Source organism: Pelodiscus sinensis, chromosome 3, assembly GCF_052426305.1.
Source record: "Pelodiscus sinensis isolate ZL-2025 chromosome 3, ASM5242630v1, whole genome shotgun sequence".
In the NCBI taxonomy this organism is placed as follows: Eukaryota; Metazoa; Chordata; order Testudines; family Trionychidae; genus Pelodiscus; species Pelodiscus sinensis.
Genome location: NC_143054.1, coordinates 188,418,272 through 188,438,406, shown reverse-complemented (window position 1 = coordinate 188,438,406; position 20,135 = coordinate 188,418,272). Strand labels below are relative to the sequence as shown.

The window sequence follows — 20,135 nt, the reverse complement described above, 5'->3', positions numbered from 1 at the left end:
TTAATCATTTGACAGCCCCAGTTTCTAGCAGCACCCATAAGTGTTAGGTGCTTTTAACATATATGAATCTCAAAAGCCAGATATTTGATACTGAGCTTAGCCAACTGCACTAAAAAAAACCTCTTCTATCAGTAGTATGAGGTGGTCTTCCTGATCTTTGCAGGTCTGGTTAAAGACAATGCAGACGAAACACATTTATGCTGTGTGATGTTCTTACCGACAACAAGCTTAGGGGACTGTAATAGACGTCATTGTAACACGAGCACTGAGCTCTATATGCTTCCACCATGCTATCCGTAGGATAGATACTGGAGCGAGAGACAGAGAACAACTACAAGGGAGAGAGGGAAGTCATCCTAGCAGAAGTGACATTGGGAGAAGGGGAAGCAGCCCAAAGAACAGTATCTTGGATGGTGCCCAAAATGGCGTGGACACTGAAAGTTGTTCTCTTTTAAACTGATTGACTAGATAACTATAAAAACCACACAAAGGAAGAAACAAGTAGTATTGTGAGCAGACTGTTACTTGGCATTCAGGAGACCATACTTCCAATATACGCCCCTAAAAGACAGCATGTAAGAAGGGAGTGGCACATAGATCTAAAAAATGTCAAGACTGTGCACTAAAAGCACTTATCCTGATGGTGTCAGTCCATTAGGCAGCTCTCATCTGCTGTGTTATATAGAAATAAATGTTTGTTTAATCAACTGAGCCATTATTAAAAACGTTTTATTTAAACTGTAAAGAAGTTCTAACAAGAGCAGCTTCTACATAATGAAGTTTAACCTAACAGATTAAAGTGCTGTTAGTGTCAGAAGAGTAACTATTTAGCTATGAGGAAGCGAGGAAACAGATTAACTGAGGCAGATGTGTACCCAGAAGCCTTCTACTACAAGAAAAGCGCAACAAAGAAACCAACAGAACACCACTGGCCATCACCTATAGTCCTCAGCTAAAACCTCTCCAATGTATCATCAGTGATCTACAACCCATCGTGGACAATGATCCCTCACTTTCACAGGCCTTGGAAGGCAGACCAGTCCTCGCCCACAGACAACCCGCCAACCTGAAGAAAATTCTCACCAGCAACTATACACCGCACCACAGTAACTCTAACTCAGGAACCAATCCCTGCAACAAACCTCGGTGCCAACTCTGCCCATATATCTACACCAGCGACACCATCACAGGACCTAACCAGATCAGCCACACCATCACAGGTTCATTCACCTGCACATCTACCAATGTAATCTACGCCATCATGTGCCAGCAATGCCCCTCTGCTATATACATAGGCCAAACTGGACAGTCCCTACGTAAAAGAATAAACGGACACAAATCAGATATCAGGAATGGTAATATACAGAAACCTGTAGGAGAACACTTCAATCTTCCTGGACACACAGTAGCAGATTTAAAGGTAGCCATTCTGCAACAACAACAACAAAAAACTTTAAGAACAGACTTCAAAAACAAACTGCTGAGCTACAGTTCATCTGCAGATTTGACACCATCAGTTTAAAATTAAACAAAGCCTGTGAATGGCTAGCCAACTACAAAAGCAATTTCTCCTCTCCACATCATCTCCACATCAGCTGTTACAAGTGGGCCTCATCATCCCTGACTGAATTGACCTTGTTATCGCTAGCCTTACTCTTGATTGGTACTCCTTTCTTATACCTATATATTTATACATGTCTCTGGAATTTCCAGTACATCCATCTAACGAAGTGGGTCTTTGCCCATGAAAGCTTATGCTCCAATAAATCTGTTAGTCTATAAGGTGCCATAGGACTCCTTGTTGTATTTAGCTATGGCACATTCTTACTCAATAGATCTGCTTCCTGTGTGTATTATGAGTCAAGTGTGACCAACAGGCCAAACTATTCATTATTATTATTTTCTCCTATTAATACCGCAGATATAAGAGTTACGGGAAAGCATAGTAGCTCATACGTTAAAAACTGATGGGCACATTCAAATTGCTGGATCTCTATTACTGATGATGATATACATGTCAGAGGGAGGGAAAAAAGTCTTGACATTTAGGGCACTGATTGAGGGTGTTAGGATGGAGGGCAGTTAAAAAAAACCTGATAAACTAAATAGTCCTGAAGGCAATTGAATCACAAGATATTAGGCATGTTTGAGTTCAAGCTTAATTGATCGCTATTAACTGCATTTTTAATCTTTAATGTTTCATTTCTAAAGGCGGCACAAAAAGTGCTTGTACATACATTTATGCACTCCCTACTCATTCAATAAGTACCTAATGAATGCAAATAAAGTAGGTATTTGGCATACAGATTCAGTTAGACACAACTAGTGATATGCGCACACAAACATCTAATTTGCAAGCACAAATATATGCAGTTGCACGTCTTCTTGAAAATCTGGTTGTATTTACTGAAATAAGTGGAGAGAGGGTCAAGCACACAAATATGTATCCCCTGATTGCACTGCTAGGGACCCATGCTACAATTTTTTTTAAAAGGACGACGATGTTCCTATCAGACATTATGAAAAAGAGAATAGTTAGTGAAAGAATTTGGACTGTATTAGGAAGATTTGCTTCGCAAAGTAATCATTAATTTAACAAGGTGTAAATAACACCATTTCTTAATGAGGCATTTGGAATAAAAATATTTACGACTAATTTGTATAAACTGATAAGAATGAAGGTAAGTAATTTAAAACACTTACTGGCAATCATTATAGTTTTAGAGTTTCCTCCTAGGCTATCTTTCAACAACCAAGTCAACACAGAGTCTCTGTAAGGCACAAATACTTGCTTCTTCTTTGCAAGAGGATTTGCTGCATCCTGAGACAAATCAGCTGTGAAGGAGAGGAGGAAAGCAATTCTGTATTTTGTTTAATTTTTCAAAGGAATTAAAACCATAGCACTACTATCCATTATTGCTATTTAAATGCCAACCAACTAAGAAACAAATACCTAATACTAATGCAGAAAGAAGACAGAGCATGAAAGAAAACAGAGACGTACCTAAGGCAGAAATGACATTTCCCAGAGTAACTAGAGATTTGTTAATATTCCCTCCTTCTTTTAATCTAACCCCTGTAGCACCAGTGGCATCTGCTCTCTCACTTCCAGCAAGATCTACCAAATGGATCTTGCTAACAGTCTCACAAGGCATTTCAGCATCAAATTTTGCCTAAAGAAAAAGACAAACAAGAAAATAAAAGATAATGGGTTAAGCTACAAAGTCTTACAATCTTACTCAATTGAGTCTGTATCTTTCATGTCATTTTTTTGAGATTCCATGTATATATTTACAGTAACAGAGCTGTACTAGAGATACCAAGGAATGGAGTTCATTCACAAGCAATTGCATAGTATCCACTTAGCTTTAATGTGTGAACTATTACTTTAAAAAAATCAGTTATTTACATAAATACAGCCATCACAAATGTCTTAAAATGCATTATTTTAAAATAATACAGATAACAGGCGAGTTTGCTGCATTACATTTTTGGGTAACAATTAGAGTTACCATTTTTATGCGCACACACACACACACACACACACACACACACCCTCTTCATTCAGATTTCCCATCATCCTTTTTTTAATAGTTTCTTTGAACAATATATTAACACCAATTGTTGGCTAACCTCCCATCTTTTTCTAAAAGCTGTGAGCTGAATAATTCAGTGCTCTGAAAATATATTTTTTGCAACATGCTATGGGGAAAAAAAAACAAAACACTGCATCTATGCCAAATTCTCTCTCTCTTCCATCTTCCTTCCATAAAATTCTGCATAGGGCTACTATTCCCACACCAAAAAAATAGTACACTCCCTTTTGTATGGTTGACTGCTAATAGGAATTGGAATGGAAAACAAACACCTAGAAAAATGTATTTCATCACCCCCTTAGTCCGGAGACTAATATGGGGAACATAGGTATTCATCTTGAGTACCCAGAAGAGGACCAGTTAATGGTAGAACAAAGATAAAAAATTTGAGCCGTGAGACTATTGTACAGTTTGGGCCATGAGACTATTTTCGGAGGCTATGACCAATATTAAGGCATAAAAGACAGTCATCATTTTATGCAAATCACGTAACATGCGGAAATTTTGTCATGTGTATCCATGCATGTGCAGATGTGCACAAGCAGAAACATATGCTGTCAGCCAAGGGCGCTCTGTAAATCATTTAGATAACATCTGAATCTCTCCTGAGTGGCCACCCAAGTGCACAGATAACAGGGAACATTGTAGGTGGTGAAGAGCGATATCCTCAATATTAAGGAAGGGAGACACTCGAAGTACACCAGATGGTTACTTCCCATGAAAGTACACCAGATGGTTACTTTGAGTCTGTTGGCCAGTTGTACAAGAGAGGTGATGACTGGCCAACTGCCCCAGCTCTAGGGATTTAACCTGGAGACTGTGCCACATGGAGCCTCTTTCAGCTCCATTTAAGCAACTCCTCCCTACCCATTCTGAATTAGAAATGGGAATCCAGAATGGCAGAGAGGTTGGAGGTCAGAGAGCCAACTGGCAGAGACCTGGGGAGGTTTTTTCCACTTTCCTCACAGCTCCTTCAAGCCACAAGTGGCAGTAAGAATGTGTTTAGTACCTAGCAGAGGTACTTGGTTGAGCTGTTAATTCATCTCAACCTGGGGCCAGTTTTCAGTACAGTTGAAAGTATTAAATGAATGGAATTTTGCTAATGGGTCTTAAGAACATAAGGAAGGCCATACGGGGTCACACCAAAGGTCCATCTAGCCCAGTATCCTGTCTTCCAACAGTGGCCAATGCCAAATGCCCCAGAAAGAGTGAACAGAACAAGTCCTGTCATCCATTTCCAGCCTCTAACAAGCAGAGGCTAGCAACACCGTTCCTGCCCATCCCAGCTAATTGCCATTGATGGACCTTACCTCCATCAATTGATCTAGTTGTTTTTTGGTCCCTGTTAAAGTCCTGGTCTTCAGAACACCCCCTGGCAAGGAGTTCCACAGGCTGACTGTGCACTACATGAAGAAATACTTCCTTTTGTTTGTTTTAAAACTGCTGCCTATTAAAGTCACTTTGTGACCACAAGTTCTTTGGTGAGACTTCGTGGTCTTCAAAGGCTTAAGTCTGAACCCTTCTGCACCTTCTGTTCCCCTCATGATGGTGGAGGGTAGCAAGGGCCCTCCAATTGAACTGAATGCAAGTGGACAGACTAGGGAAAGCCCATTCCAAGTTAAGAGTTATGTGGTAGGCGCTCTTGTAACCTCCCCACTGGGAACATTTAAATGCCTCATAAAGAAGAGTATTGGTGATGAGCAGATAATACCCCTCCCCCAGGTTTAAGCTTAATAAGAATTGCAGCCTGACACTTAAAATCCATACAAGTATCTGACCTAATTTAAATAGAAGTAACCAGTTCTCCCAAGTTGCTGATTTGATAGTAAGGATGTTAATATTAGATCAACTAATCAAACAGACCATGGAGTTTCCATCGACTAGTGGATAAGGGCACTTCCGCTCTGAAATTTAGCAAGAGCCCACTGGGCTACATTTCAAAGGCGGAAGTGCCACAGAGAGTTCCGCCTTTGAAATGTACAAGAGTCCCCGCTAGGGCTCTTGTACATTTCAAAGACTGAAACATCACATGGAGCCTGGAACAGCGGGGGCTCTTGTACATTTCAAAGACAGAACACCGCTGCTGCGTCCCTGCCCCTCCCACGGAATTGGAGCTGGGAGGAACTGACTTTCTGATAGAGGCAACAAGGGGAGGGGGAAGCAACCAGTCAACTAGTGTGTCGACTATCCAATAAGCTTTTGCTTATCAGATAGTCGACTAGTTGATTAGTCACCTACATCCCTATTTGACAGTTACATGAATCAATTAGCAAGTAAGTTGTTAAATGTAAATATTTAAAGACAACACAATTATTTTTACCTTAGTGAAGTTGATCGTGAAAATTGCATGAGACCTGCTGCTAACATCATTCATTCCAGTTGCAGCAGTAGTTCGATTTATGTTTCCTCCTTCCATGAGTTCTTCTACATCGCTGTAATTCTGTACTAAATGTTTGGACAAATCTGATCAGGAACAAAAATGAAAATTAGAACAAGAATACCTATGAAGGTACTGTGAACTGATAGAGAATCCAGTCCACCGCAATACAACGCAGCAATGCTTTAATTGCACAGAAAGTGTGTAAAGTCAATTACCTTAATTTCTTTGAAATAGAAGAATGAGACATTGTGCAAAGAATACCAGACTATTATTAGAATATTTACAGTAGAATAGTTTTTAAAAGTGCCTATTTCTCTTCAAAGCATATACAATATCTCTAACTTTTCGAGGGTCAAGAACTTGCAATGTCAGAGTAGCAGACTAAGATAGTCAGATTCCAATAGGCTCTTTTCACTTAAAAACATCCACAATTCCTAAGATAGCCCCAATGCTTATTTAAAATCAATTAGCAGAGCTTCACTTCAATAAAAAAGTGTTCTGCTTTAGAGGGGTTTGGAAATGAAAAATGCACAAAAGGCTGTTCCCAATAATGTTTTAATATTGACAATTAACTGTATTGTCTTTCACTTTCATCTTTATTTGCATAAACAATTTAATGAGAAAAATAGGATTATACAATTAAACACAAAACATGCAAATATTCACAAAATAGAAAGTACTGAAGTGGATTTTACCCTCAACATAAGGCCCTTCTTTTGGATGCTCTCTTATTCTTAAATTATATGTTTTTGATGACTTCCGTCTAAGCAGATCTCTTACACGTTCGTTATAGATTTCCAGATAACTGAAACAAAAGTATTTTAATTTAGAAAAATATTAAATACAAGATTTTAAAAAGCAAAATTACTGGAAAGAACTCCTTCAAATGGTAAAATTAAGCTTCAATCCTACCAATTTACAGATGAGTTATTTTGCCCACATTAGTTCAAATGACTACTCAGTCACTCTTGCAGGACAGATCCCAATTTGTAAATTTTTTACCAAATTGTGATACCATTTATAACATAAACTCTATGGTAACAGTACTTCTAAAGATGATATAATGATACAAATATCTCCATGAGTTGCCTGTTTTTTTCTGTAATGTAATATGCTTCCTAAAGTAACACCATTTCTTGATGCAAATCCCATTACTACAGGTAGTTGTAGCAGCAGAAAAACAGTTGATCTTCTTTGCTTTTTAGTCTCTAAACATTAGAAAATGGTCTAGTAAAAAATTAAAAACTTGATTTCATCATGGTCAAGTGATTAATCGGATGTAACTGTTACAATTGCTGCTTACAAAAAGCCAAAAACCTGCAGAATTAAAGTATTTTAAAATTATTACATATGGTGCATATAGCAACAGCTGAAGTTAAGATTCTTTAAGTGTTCCCATTCTCAAGAATTATTTCAGCTGTCTGTAAATCATGACAAACTTTTAGCATCTGAGATGAAGTTTCCCAGGTTCAATCTCTGTCTGCTGTGAAATTTTTGAATGCAAATGGAAGGATTAATGAAAGCCAGCAGAAAAGTGCTGAAAACATTTCCAAAAAATCCATTTTCAAGCTGAGAAACATGGAAATTTATCCCAAAATCCACATTGTACAAAAAGATACTAACATGAAAACAAGGAGTTTGTAACAGAGTTGATTCATTCCCAGCAATCTTTCTAACACAGTGAAAAACCTACCTGACTTCCGTTCGAAAGGATGCTTCATTCCATCTTGTTTTTTCATTTATTCTACTGAATAAACCTTCGCAAATTCTAGGTATTAAACCGGCATCACCCTGCAAGAACAATTTTGGTTTTCTACATTGCTACATGCACATGCCGTATATTTTAAGAACAAAAGCCAAGAAATCACCAGTTTAAATTGACAATACCCAGAGTTATTGAAAGATACACACAGCAGGGAATTATTAGATATTTTTAATATCATATTTAACAGCCATAGCAACTTGGAGGTTAAGCAGATTGCAGTTCAGATCCTAGTAAGAGCCCTCAGTTTTGGGTTACATTTTACTGTGTACCCTACACATTTCATCCATACAATTCTCAGCTACCTAAGGCACAGAAAGAATCCAGTTCTCCAGAGCAACATTTAACTGCCCTTAACTATGAGGCCATCCTTTCTCTCCCTGAAACCTTTTGCCTCATTCAATATACACCTTCCAACATCTGCAACAAGAGAAGCAGGGGTCCTACAAACAGCCTCATGCACTACACTACTCTGATCCATCCCCAGAGTAGATCCATCTTCTGCACTGAGTGAGGCAGAGGGCCTTTGGAAAATACAACATGCAGTAGTGCAATTAAAGGCTATTATAATAATATGTGCGTAAGGGAACCAAATTGAAGCAATTTTAAGTCTTGCATTTCTCAATTTCGGAGTACTCGATTTTGTGACTTTAATGTTCTTTTTGCACAGGTTTCTGTGTGTAATTTCCTACATCTCTGAAAACTTTAAAAAAAAACAAAATTTGAATAATCTTGTGGCAACAAATTGACATGTGCTGATGGAGGAAAAATACAGAAGTGAGACAGAAAGACCTCCAAAAATGCCAAATTATTACATTAAATGAAATATAGAAGCTAAACATTAATGTAACTGTCAAAGAGTTAACACCTTTTGTTCATGTATTATAGCTAAATTAATACAACATACCCATGTGATTTATCACCACAAACCTCTGCCAACTGAGTTAACAGAACCCTGGTCTACAATAGGGAGTTATTTCGAAATAAATTCCCTTATTTCAAAATAATAAATCTTGCTTTCCACAAGGAACAACACTTACTTTGAAATAGTTATATCAAAATAGCAGTAGTATGGACACTCCACTGCTGCTATTTCAGAATAACTACATGCCATTCAAAGTTAATACTCCCCAGTGCTTCCTGGGGCTCTAAGTCAAGGTAGAATATCCACATTAAGGGAGCCTGTTTCGGACTAATTTCAAGGCTTCCCTGTAGAGTGGACACGCTATTTTGAAATAACTTCCTAGAGCACACAAGCCCAAAATAACTAACAACAGTAGTAAGATATCATCTTCTGTATAGAACAACCACTAGGGAGCAGCTGAGACACTTAAAGAGTTTCACAGATATTTACAGAGAGCAAAGAAATTCTGAAACACCAGAATCCTTAGTTTTCTTCCAGGTTCTGGAGGACAATATGCTCAAGTGCATTGGTGCCCACACTTTTGCATGCTCACTTCTGTTAACACAATGCCCAGAATAAGAAAACCTGCCCTGCAAAGTATGATCTCAAAAATGTCAGTCATAGCATTCATGGGAGGCAGAGGGACAAAAGGAGAAAGACTGATTCTGCCTCCTTCTGGGAATAAGGAGGCTAGGTCTTTCCCAGGCAAAGCAAGGTAACAGTGGCTTCTGGGAGAAACTGTGCAGGACTCTACTTGTCTCCCTGGTAAGACAGTGTGACGTAGTGGGGGTACTTGCTGGGCTGTGATGACCCCTGCTGTCTGGAGCAAGACCCAGCAGGGAAAGCCTCACTAGGCAGAGGTAATGCCAAACTTGTTGAACCAGTGGCCAGACACCCCCCATGGAGAGGAACAAAGGAAGGTGGAATGCTGCCCTGGCTGGGGGGCAGGGCTTGGAGAGGGTTAGTTAGTTCCTATCTGGAAGGCAGGGAATAAGGAGCTGGGGAGGGGGCTGGGACTCCCCTATCTCAAGGGGGGGCACTGAGGCCTCTTAGCCCCAGTTCCTGTAACCAGATTACATCTGTGCTGCGCTGTGCTGGAGGAGCAATAAACCACCCTCAATTCCACTGGCTGGTGCAGTCTGTTTGTGCCATTTCGGGGTGCAGGAGACGGGGAACCCCCAACGCGCCGTCACAGACACTACAGGTGCTCTTGGTCCCAGCTGTCTGTTTTCAGCAGCAAACACATTTGTACATGGGGCAGATATACTGGTCTCATGGGGGAAATCCATTCAGAATTGTTAGCTCAGGAAGGTGAAAATTAGTGACACCACTACAGCTCCTGTAGCTCAAAAAGGATTTAACCGACAGGGCAGGTGGCAGCTTTTCCTTCTTAAATTCTGCAATGAGATGGCAGCTTTTATTTTAGCTAAGCAATACAAGAGAGTCCAGATAGTAGAGAGTACTTCTGGAATGCATCTAATCAGCATGCTATTGGCTGCACTGCTTAAAAGTTCTCTCAACCAGTTCCCTTCCCCTCTTAGACAAGCATCCCCCCCCTCACTGGAATCAATTGTGAACATCTCCCCTCGAGTTTTAAATCCTTAAAATTAAAGTCTGTGTAATATTTTAAATGATAGCTTAAAAACATGAACTCAGCCATTATTCTCAGACCCTATTCCCAACTTGAAGGTTTTATCTTCAAATAGAAATCAAACTGTCATCTTGATGTTTTTTCTTTCAGAACCAAGCAGTTTTCATAAAGTGATAATCATACATTCTCTCAAAATCACAGCTCCTTTATGGTGTCTCAATTTGAGTACCCAAAAATCAGGAAGTCACTTTTGAAGATTCTGGTTCTGATCTGTGCATAAACAGCTTATGGTTAGATGTATCAGCAACACACACGTTTTTTTCCTCCCCCAATTTAAAATTTTTCCCACATAACTAACAGGAACTTTGTAGACTCCCAGCTAACTATTAGAAGTTAGAATTAGCAAAATGCAGACAAGATAGAAGAGAATTATGGTTCCAAGAAGAATCCAAATGCACAATAAAACTGAAGTCTGCAAAACATGACATACAGTATTTCCCATCATAGTGTACGACTTCCCAGATCCAGTTTGTCCATATGCAAAAATACAAGCATTATAACCTTCAAAAGCAGATGTAAGGACATCTGTTCCAAGATTTTTAAAAACCTAAAAACAAAAACAAAAACAAAAGGTTTTTAAGAGACTGAATAGTTAAAATAAATTATATATATGGAGTAGTTGTCATTATAGTTTAATGTATTCTGTTCAATGTAACATTGCAAATAGTATAAAACAGCAGAAATATACTAACATATACAAGCTATCCATTTGGACCAGTGATATTAGCTAGAAAGCATTTTGATTAAATACAGAAAGTCACTAGTATATTTAGCTTACAGCAACACCAAAGTATTCTTTTCACTCTCTCTGCCAAACCTAGATTTTCCTGATACTGTTCAAAATCATCAGAAAACTACCCCTTTCTCCCGTTTTTTTTAATGTAATCTCAAACACTATTTAATGACCATCTTTCTGCTACGTTAAGGCTTCCTTTATACCGCTAGTATCTCCCCCAATGCTACAGAATTTGAAAGTGTCTACTCCTTTTCTTGAAAAGAAAACTCTTTCTTGATCCCAAGACTATAAATGGCATTTTTCACCCAAATAGAAGAGGTAAGTGGCCTTTTTCTCTTGCCAATCACTTCTTACATTACAGAACCTTTGAATTCAATCTCAAGTTTTCTTCTGGCCAAAGTACAGAATGTTTCTTCTTTGTAGTAGTTACCTTCTTTCCTCAAATAGCCCCTTCTTCTTTTGCCCTCACATTTCACCAAATCTGATATTGCAGAGAGCACTCCATCATCCTGGATCATCTACATAGCCGTATAGATGTGCCTGGTTCCTTTCTCTTATGGTGGGGTTGGATGGCTCCAGGCCCCATTACCCCTTAAAGAGGACAAACCACTCTGTTATAGCATGCCACACTCAACATGCTCATGTATCAGAGTTTTGGAACCGGTTTTAAACAATCTTAAGCACAACTCTTGACTCTCTCCCAGTTACAGTAGACTTCCAATAATCCAGAACCTATGGGACCTAGGCGGTGCCGGATTATCCGATATGCCGGAGAATCAGGAAGTACTATAAGCTGGTTAAGTATATACTGTATATAGAATATACTGTATATAAAGTGTTCTTAACCCTTTTTATTGTACATACTGTATACAGTATGTTTTAGTTTTTTTAAACCCTTTTTCGCTCAGTTCAGCTGCTGCTGTTACCTTGTGACTCATTTTTTGCCAAAGCTCACTCACTAAGCTCTTGCCATTTTGATGTCGGACTATCAGGAGTGCCGGACTATTGGAGTTTTACTGTATTTAGAAAGTGTGTCCACTTAATGCCATTTTTTCTCCTGGGCAGCCTCAATTTTTCCTCCTTTTGCATATCTTGAGTCTAAATCTCCATCCCACTATCTCTACAATACTGTCTATAGGTGCCAAATTCTGGTGGTATGTTTCTTGAAATCCTCATCCATACCTGCATTTCTTGATTGCCTCTCCATCATAAAGTTCTACAAACCCTTGTGCATGAAGATTGCCACTATCCATCTTCTCAAACGTTGAAAAATAAGTCACTTTTATGATCGCCAAACAATTCCACTGAAAACTTTATTCATTTTATTCAATTCAGTTCAAACTTTGCCTTATTTTTGGTAATCTCTCTGAGTATGTTCAAGCCTGCCTCGTGGAGTTGTTAATCATTATTCCTATAGGGAGGTCTAACCAGTGTTCCCTGTAAGTTGTGTGCTTGAATTGCTGCTCAGGAAAATTTCAAATGCCTACCCGCTGATTTGCAGAGCCACATAATTAGATTTTGTTTTTCAATTGGTGGTACACATAAAAAAATTATTCAGCACATGGATAGAAAAGATTGGAGGGAACATTGGCTGTATCTCATCATTTTAGCATCCCAAGCAAGTGAGCATATCTGCACCCCCTACTCATTTTTATTCTGCATTTTTCTACCCCATTTTACCACCCTCAACTCTGGATCCTATATGGCTGCCCCACTTGTCCTGCCCTGGTGACAGCCCAGTTCCTACCCCCACTCCCTTCATTAATTTAGTACTAGTCTCTTTCTTCCTATACAACCTGGAAAATGTGGGGGAACAGAAACATCTTTATGCAACAACAAAAAATGTATTATGCTATATAACTCTTCAAAATTTAATCAGGTTAAAGTAAATCAACAATGTTTAGAGTGAGATTGCCACTTTCTTCATTATTGCCTAAATGGAGCAACTTCAAGAGACCTGAATTTATGGATAGACCTGTTAATTTCAGGACTGAATCACTGGGGCAGTCTGTTAGAGGTCAAAGGGCCAGTACAACTGACAAATTGTCTGTCTTCATTCTTGTTGAACAAGTATTCAGTTAAAGATCGGATGGTTAAACCTTCTAGTCGAATTTGAGTCACTGTAACAAAACTTATGTCCACAAGAGGGCACTGACAGGACACATGAGGCTGGATACAGTCTAATTTATCACTCAGCTACTTGTCTATAGCACAAGTTTAATGATTATGAACCAAATTTGCAAGTAATTCAGGTATCCAGCAGTAATGCAAGTATCCATTGTGCTCCACCACGAGCTGGACGTGAATCCTTCAGAAAGGTTTCTGTGATACTGTGGTGTAACAGAGTGGAAATTCTGTAGCAGCTTGATGCAAGTTAAAATGTGTAGGTTTACAATTCTACACGAAAATGAATAATACAAGGCAGACAACGTATGTAATATTTATTTTTAAGGCAAGTCAAATTATTTGAAGATGGCCTTCAGCTCTCCATATGCTATAGGACTTGTTATTTAACACAAATGCATGATAGGCAATGGAGGGTTTGACAGCTTGGAGGCCAGTCTTTCTGAATGGCAATGTTTTCCATATCTGAGGCCTCAAATTGACTTTGAGAATTTTTATGAAAGTTTTAAATTACAACCTTTCCTTCACTTGATTAAAATTAAGATCTTATTTATTTTTCAAAGCATACATGGACAGAAACAAAATATTCAGAAAACAAGTACACGGTGGCAACTGCTGCAATGGAAAAAAATTAATTTGGCAAGAATTAATGACTTCTTTAGTTACACACAATCAAGTGGTTGAACTGATTCACGTATTACTTAAAAGTATAAAATTAACAAGGACTTTTAAAAATGGAATCTACCTGCTTGTATTAAATGGTTAAACAGAAATCTGAGAGTGGAAATTTCGTCAAATTGGCAATAAAAGTAGACTAGAGGAGCTGAGGCCAGGAGCTGCATGCTGATAGCAGCAGCGGCAGCCCTGGGGACAGACAAGGGAGCCAACCTAATTAACAGGTTAAGAATTAGGTTAACCTAATGTTTAAGTGGTTAACTAATTAATCGGGTATCCATAAATTCAGCAGAAATTTCCAATATTTTAATATATGAGAAAGATTTCAGGATAGAAGCAGAGGAGCAACTGTCCTAACTTGCTGGTAGAGATTCAACAAAGGAAAATGCTTATACTAAAAAACACTGTTAGAGAAATTAAATTTGGATCTGGAAGGGATGATGCAAAGTCATAAGCATCCAAAGAACTGTATAAATTAAATTACCTCAAAAAGAGGAGAGAGGGGTGAGGGCTGGGAACAAGGACTAACATCTTTCCCAGCCCCGCTTGAAGGCAAGATCTTGCCCTCATGTTGTTGTATTATCTCCTGAGTACGAGGCCTGCCCAGTTAGGACTAAGACCTTTCAGCTGCAGGTGTTGCCTGCAGCCATTATCAGGATCAGGCTTAAAGCCAGGAGGCTGCCGCTGGTAGCGGGCCACTCCGAAGGGGCGAGCTAAAGGGTACTTCCCTTTGGGGAGCCCTTCGGGACAGACTGAGGGGCAAGGGTGTGTGCTGTGGTGGTGGCAGCTTTATGTGTTATAGTGTAATTTTTGAGTGTGTGTGTTCTGGTGAGAGTAGCACACTTGTTGGTTGTGTGGTAGCCTATTCAGTCCCTAATGAGAGCAGGGAGGGTTCTTGGTGGGAGGAAGTTCCCCTTACCTGCCTACACTGAAGTTCAAGGAAGGGTTGTATTTATTCTCTTTTTTCATTATGTTCTTGACACAGACCGAGTGGATAAGGGGGAGGGTTCAAATAGCACTGTAGCAGCTATGACAGGTAGGAAAGATATGGCAGTGAGATCCGGACTGGCCAGTCAAGGGGAACACGGTTTAGACACTTATGTGCTATTCCTTGTTCCGGTCTTGTTCCTAGCCTCAATAACTCTGGGAATCTTAACACCTGTCCATCAGCCCTGAGCGTGCTTCTGCTGAATGCCAGGTCAGTATCTCACAAAACAGCTGTCATCCATGATTTAATCCTGGCTTGTATCATAGACCTGGCTGGGAGTGGAGTGAGGCACTCACCTTTCCCAATTGTGTCTAGCTGGGTTCTCAGTACAGCACCAGCTGTGGCTCGATGGTTGGGGAAGTGATTGTCTATCAAGATACCTTTCCACTGGCTAGGGCCTTGGTCCCACAAAGTGTTAGAGTCGAGTGTTTGTACCTGATGTTGGGTGACTGAGATAGGCTGGGTGTGCTGCTTGTGTACTGTCCACGCCATTGTACAGCAGACGCTCTGCTCGAGCTGACTGAGGTGGTCTCAGAAGTGGCATTGAGGCCCAAGATTTTATGGATACCATGGGCCCTAGGACTATCCCAAGAAATAATTGTCCCCACGCATGTTGCAGGTCATATGCTCTATCTGGTCTTTTGGAATAAGGGTGATAGGAATCTTGGGATAAGGGATGTGGTTACACTCCCTTTGTCATGGACTGATCACTGCCTGGTCAAGTTTAGACTATCTACTAACCCTCCCCTCCACACAAGCGGGGGGCCTATTAAGATGATCCGCCCTCAGAGGCTGATAGATCCAGAGGGCTTCCTGAGGTCCCTGAGAGATTGTTCAGCCATGATGGCAAATGGTCCTGTCAATGCCCTAGTCGATATATGGAACATCAAGGTAGCCTGTGCAGTTGACATGATTGCTCCTAAGCGCCTTCTTTGGGCTAACCAAGCCAAGTTTGCTCCCTGGTTTTCTGGGGCAGCGAAACGGTCTGTGTGACAGCTAGAGCTGAGTCTGATCAATTGCGGGTTAGAGCGGAATTGCGAACTTACTCTGTGGCAGTGCTGACAGTGAAGAAAAGCTACTTTTCCACCAGTATCACATCTGCACAATACCATCCAGCTGAACTGTTTCAAGCGGTGCGTGGCTTGTTACAGTCTGGCACTCATGATGAAATGGAAGAGCTCTTGGCTCCCCACTGTTATCTGTTTGCAAAGGACTTTGCAGATAAGATCGCTCGCATTCGGTCTGATTTGGACTCTGGCTGATATGTAAGTGGGGCACAGAATGTGTTGAGCACACCACTCAGTCATTTTTCCTTTGGAACAGTTTCAGCTATTGCAGACTGAGGATGTGGACAAGGGGCTTGGAAAAGTGTGACTGACCTCGTGCTCGCTCGACCCCTTATTAAATCTAACCAGGAAGGGATGACTGGGTTCAGGGGAATTAATGCATCTTTTAGAAATGGTATGGTTCCTGCCGCCTTGAAAGAGGCAGTGATAAAACCACTACTTAAGAAGCCTTCCCTGGACCCCACATGATTTGAATAACTATCACCCAGTTGCTAATATTCCCTTTTTGGGCAAGGTACTCAAGCGGGCAGTGGCATTGCAACTCCAAGCTTTCTTGGAAGAAACTAATTATTTAGATCCATTTCAGTCTGGCTTTAGGCCAGGTTTTGGAATTAAAACCACCTTGGACACCCTGGTAGATGACCTACACCGGGAGACAGACAAAGGGAGTGCGTCTCTATTAATTCTCTTAGACCTCTCAGCAGCTTTTGATACCATCCACCACGGTATCCTTCTGAAACGCCTGGCAGAGCTGGGTATTGGAAGCACTATTTTGCAGTGGTTCCGGTGTGACCTGTTGGGACACTCTGAAAGTGGAGTTAGGGGGCTGCTATTCGACACCATTGTGATTGTGCTACAGGGTCCCGCAAGGTTCCATCTTGTCCCCTATGCAGTTTAACATCTACATGAAGCTGCTGGAAGAAGTCATAAGGAGTTTTGGAGGACGGTGCCATCAACATGCAGATGACATGCAACTATTTCCCTGTGACATCAGAACCAGGCATGGCGGTGACTGACCTAAACTGGTGTCTGGAGGCGGTGATGATCTGAATGAAGTCCAACAAGCTTAAGTTGAATCCAGATAAGACTGAAGTCCTGTGGATCAGGAGGCCATTTGTTCGGGAATATGGCATGGTGCCTGTTCTAGACGGGGTTACTCTCCCCCTGAAAGAACAGGTACGCAGCTTGAGAGTCCTTCTGGACCCTTTTTTAACCTTTCCTGAACAAGCATCACTTGGCCACAGTGCACATGCTTTTGTTACATCCCAACTGGATTACCGTAATGCTCTTTATGTGGGGCTGCCTCTAAAGAGCCTTCGGAAACTTCAACTGGTCCCGAATGTGGCTCATCGAGTTTTAACTAATACTTGTTATACAGAGCATAGGCAGCTGCACTGGATTCTGGTATTTTTCCGGGCACAATTTAAGGTCTTAGTTATGACCTATATAGGCCTAAACAGGGTTGGGTCCGGGGTATCTGAAGGATCATCTTCTCCCATATGAACTGCCCAGGGATTGAGATCAACTGGGAGGCTCTGCTCAATGTTCCCCTACTTATGGAGATAAAATTAACATCTATGCATAACAGGGCCTTCCCAGCTTTTGCTCCCAGGCTATGGAATTCTCTTCCTCGGGATAGTCGCATGGTGCCAGTGTTAGCATTGTTTCATCATCAGGCTAAAGCCACTCTTTTTAATTGTGCTTTTATTGGTGTTTGAGTCTGTAATGTGTGTGTTCCTCCTCTCAAGACGTTTTTAGCAGGTTTTATGTCTCTCTGGGGTCTCGTATTTTAAAGTTGTATACATATTTGTATTGTGTTTTTAAAATATTTGTAAGCCGCCTCGAATATTTCAAATAGAGGCGGAGTATAAATATTTTAAAATAAATACATAAATAAATAAATAAAACAAGTATGACATATTTCAAAGCGAGTAGCATACAAATGTTCACATACATTAGTGTGCCTAAGTTAAGTGCAAATGTGTAGTGTGTATGCAATTACACATGACTTGTCTTCAGAAAAATTGTTTCCATACATTTACATTTGGGTTGAGTAAACAGTCACCAGATGTCCATAATTAGGAACGACAGTCAGGTATGCAGTCTTGTGGGTGAAGGAAGAAAGATAATTTAGATGGCCAAGTCTAAAATAGTACATTAGAAAGCTGGCATGTAATACTCTGGGGAGATGCATCACAAACCTGTTTCAAGCAGAATCTCAAATGCTTAATAAATCTTTTGTTGAAATAGGATTTACTTGGAAAAAATGTTTCTGACTTTTTGAATTAAGCAGATATATTTGTCAACTAAAAACTTATGAAGAACAAATGTAAGTAGCAGGATAAAAGTTGTATTGGGGATTTCACTAACATAACATAACAAAATAAGACAAGAGAGCCGGACAATGGGCATTTCTTCTGTATTGTGAGAAAACATAGCTAGCTGTACTGGCTTTCTTATCGCTTCCCTTAAACATGTAGGTAATTTCCAATTGGAAATAGGGAACTGTAAAAGAAAGGAAACTTTATATTCTTTCAGTATAAAAAACAATTCTAAAGAAAAACCTACCACTTCTTGAGACACATATGAAGGACTTTTACTATCTGCTGAAAAATAGGAGAAGTCATAAGTAAACGTTTTTGTCCGTTCTCTTCCTATATCTCCAGTTCCTCCTTCTGGTATCTACAGAAGACAAAACAAAACAAAACAAAACAAAACAAAACAAAAAGAGTTGGCATGTTGCGTGATAATGTAATTAATCCTAAGAACACTTTCCAATATAACTGACTGGAAAGCAAACTTCATACCAAAACACAAAAAGAATCTTAATGAAAGGCTATCCCTTTTTTTATTTTAACAAACATACATGCAATACTTAGTTATGAAAAAAGTTATCAAGTAACATCAGTTTTTATAAGTAACGGATAGTCTTATTAAAAGGGCACTGTAGGCATGACACTATTTTAATGCAATGGCTCATTTTTGTTATGTTACTTTATAACGCTTACCATTACTAATTACTACAAGTTAGAATTTTAGAATTTAAGACAATATTACAAATACTTAATAAAGAAACACTTTGCCATGTACATGCTGAATTGTATTTGAAAGAACAGGTGTAATTAAAGCCATCATATATGCCTTCAGCTTAAAGTTATCATCAGGTTAGAGACAGACTGCTCATTAACACTAGCAATATGTACTTCTATCTGAATTACACACAATTTTCTTCCCATGCAAGGAGCACAGTGTAGTAAAGAGCTGGGGGTTATGCATCACGCATACTAGATTTTATCACCATTTCTGCCACACATTTCACTATGTCATTTAAGCAAAGTATTTCAATTTCTGTGCTTTGGTTCTTCAGCTGTAAAATGGCTATAAGGCTTAAACTCATGAAAATTCATTAGGCAGAATGGTGTTTATAAATCACTGATACCTTCAGATGATAAGGTGGTACAATAGCACTTCAAAGACATACATAACACAGAGACAAAAGGCCTCTCCCTAATATCAAATGAATGCCACCAATTACCTATTTAGCATAACCTTATTTTGATGGCTAGCTTGGTTATAATTTTTCCTTTTCAAATGAGAACACTCACCTTTATATTTGTGATTGTTGTTTTATTTTGTTCCATTGAAATAATAAATTTAGCATCCAGGTCCTTTTCCCTGTAAGTAAAAGAGTCATGATTACAATATTCTGAACATTTCACAAAGACAAACTGTTTTTATTAACTTCTTAGCACTATATATGAATTAGTCAATTTCTTTTTTCATTGAAGCAAATTACATTTCTGATATATTTGTGTTGCCTGGCCTTGTTTCCCTTCTGCCTTTTCAAATGCCAATATATCTTTTTTGAGATGAAGTGACCACATCTGTACACAGTATTCAAGATGGGGGCATACCATACTTTTACATGCAGGCAATTAAATATTCTCTGTCTTATTCTCTATCCCTTTTTAATGATTCCTAACATTGTTTGCTTTTTTGACTGCTACTGCACAGAGTGGATGTTTTCAGAGAACTATCCATGACTCCAAGATCTCTCTCAAGTAGTTGTACATAAATTAGTCCCCATCTTTTTGTATGTACAGTTGGTATTATTTTTTACAATGTGCATTACTTTACATTTATCAACATTAAATTTCATTTGCCATTTTGCTGCCCAATCACTTAGTTTTGTGAGATCTTTTTGAAGATCTTCACAGTCTGCTTTGGTCTTAACTATTTTGAGCATCTGTAA

The 20,135-nt window shown here is 39.5% G+C and overlaps 1 protein-coding gene across 8 annotated transcripts in view; it reads right to left on the bottom strand.

The window, feature by feature from the left end:
- Positions 1–20,135, bottom strand: part of KIF16B (kinesin family member 16B) — a 234,749-nt gene that overhangs the window by 189,971 nt on the left and 24,643 nt on the right. For all 8 annotated transcript variants that reach the window (XM_075925620.2, XM_075925621.2, XM_075925627.2 and 5 more), the window contains exons 2-9: positions 19,489–19,558; positions 18,452–18,565; positions 10,724–10,840; positions 7,670–7,767; positions 6,672–6,781; positions 5,917–6,059; positions 3,005–3,173; positions 2,704–2,835 (exon numbers count right to left, since the gene is read on the bottom strand). In XM_075925620.2, coding sequence (XP_075781735.1) covers positions 2,704–2,835; positions 3,005–3,173; positions 5,917–6,059; positions 6,672–6,781; positions 7,670–7,767; positions 10,724–10,840; positions 18,452–18,565; positions 19,489–19,558 — 953 coding nt within the window. The remainder of the gene's footprint in view (positions 1–2,703; positions 2,836–3,004; positions 3,174–5,916; positions 6,060–6,671; positions 6,782–7,669; positions 7,768–10,723; positions 10,841–18,451; positions 18,566–19,488; positions 19,559–20,135) is intronic.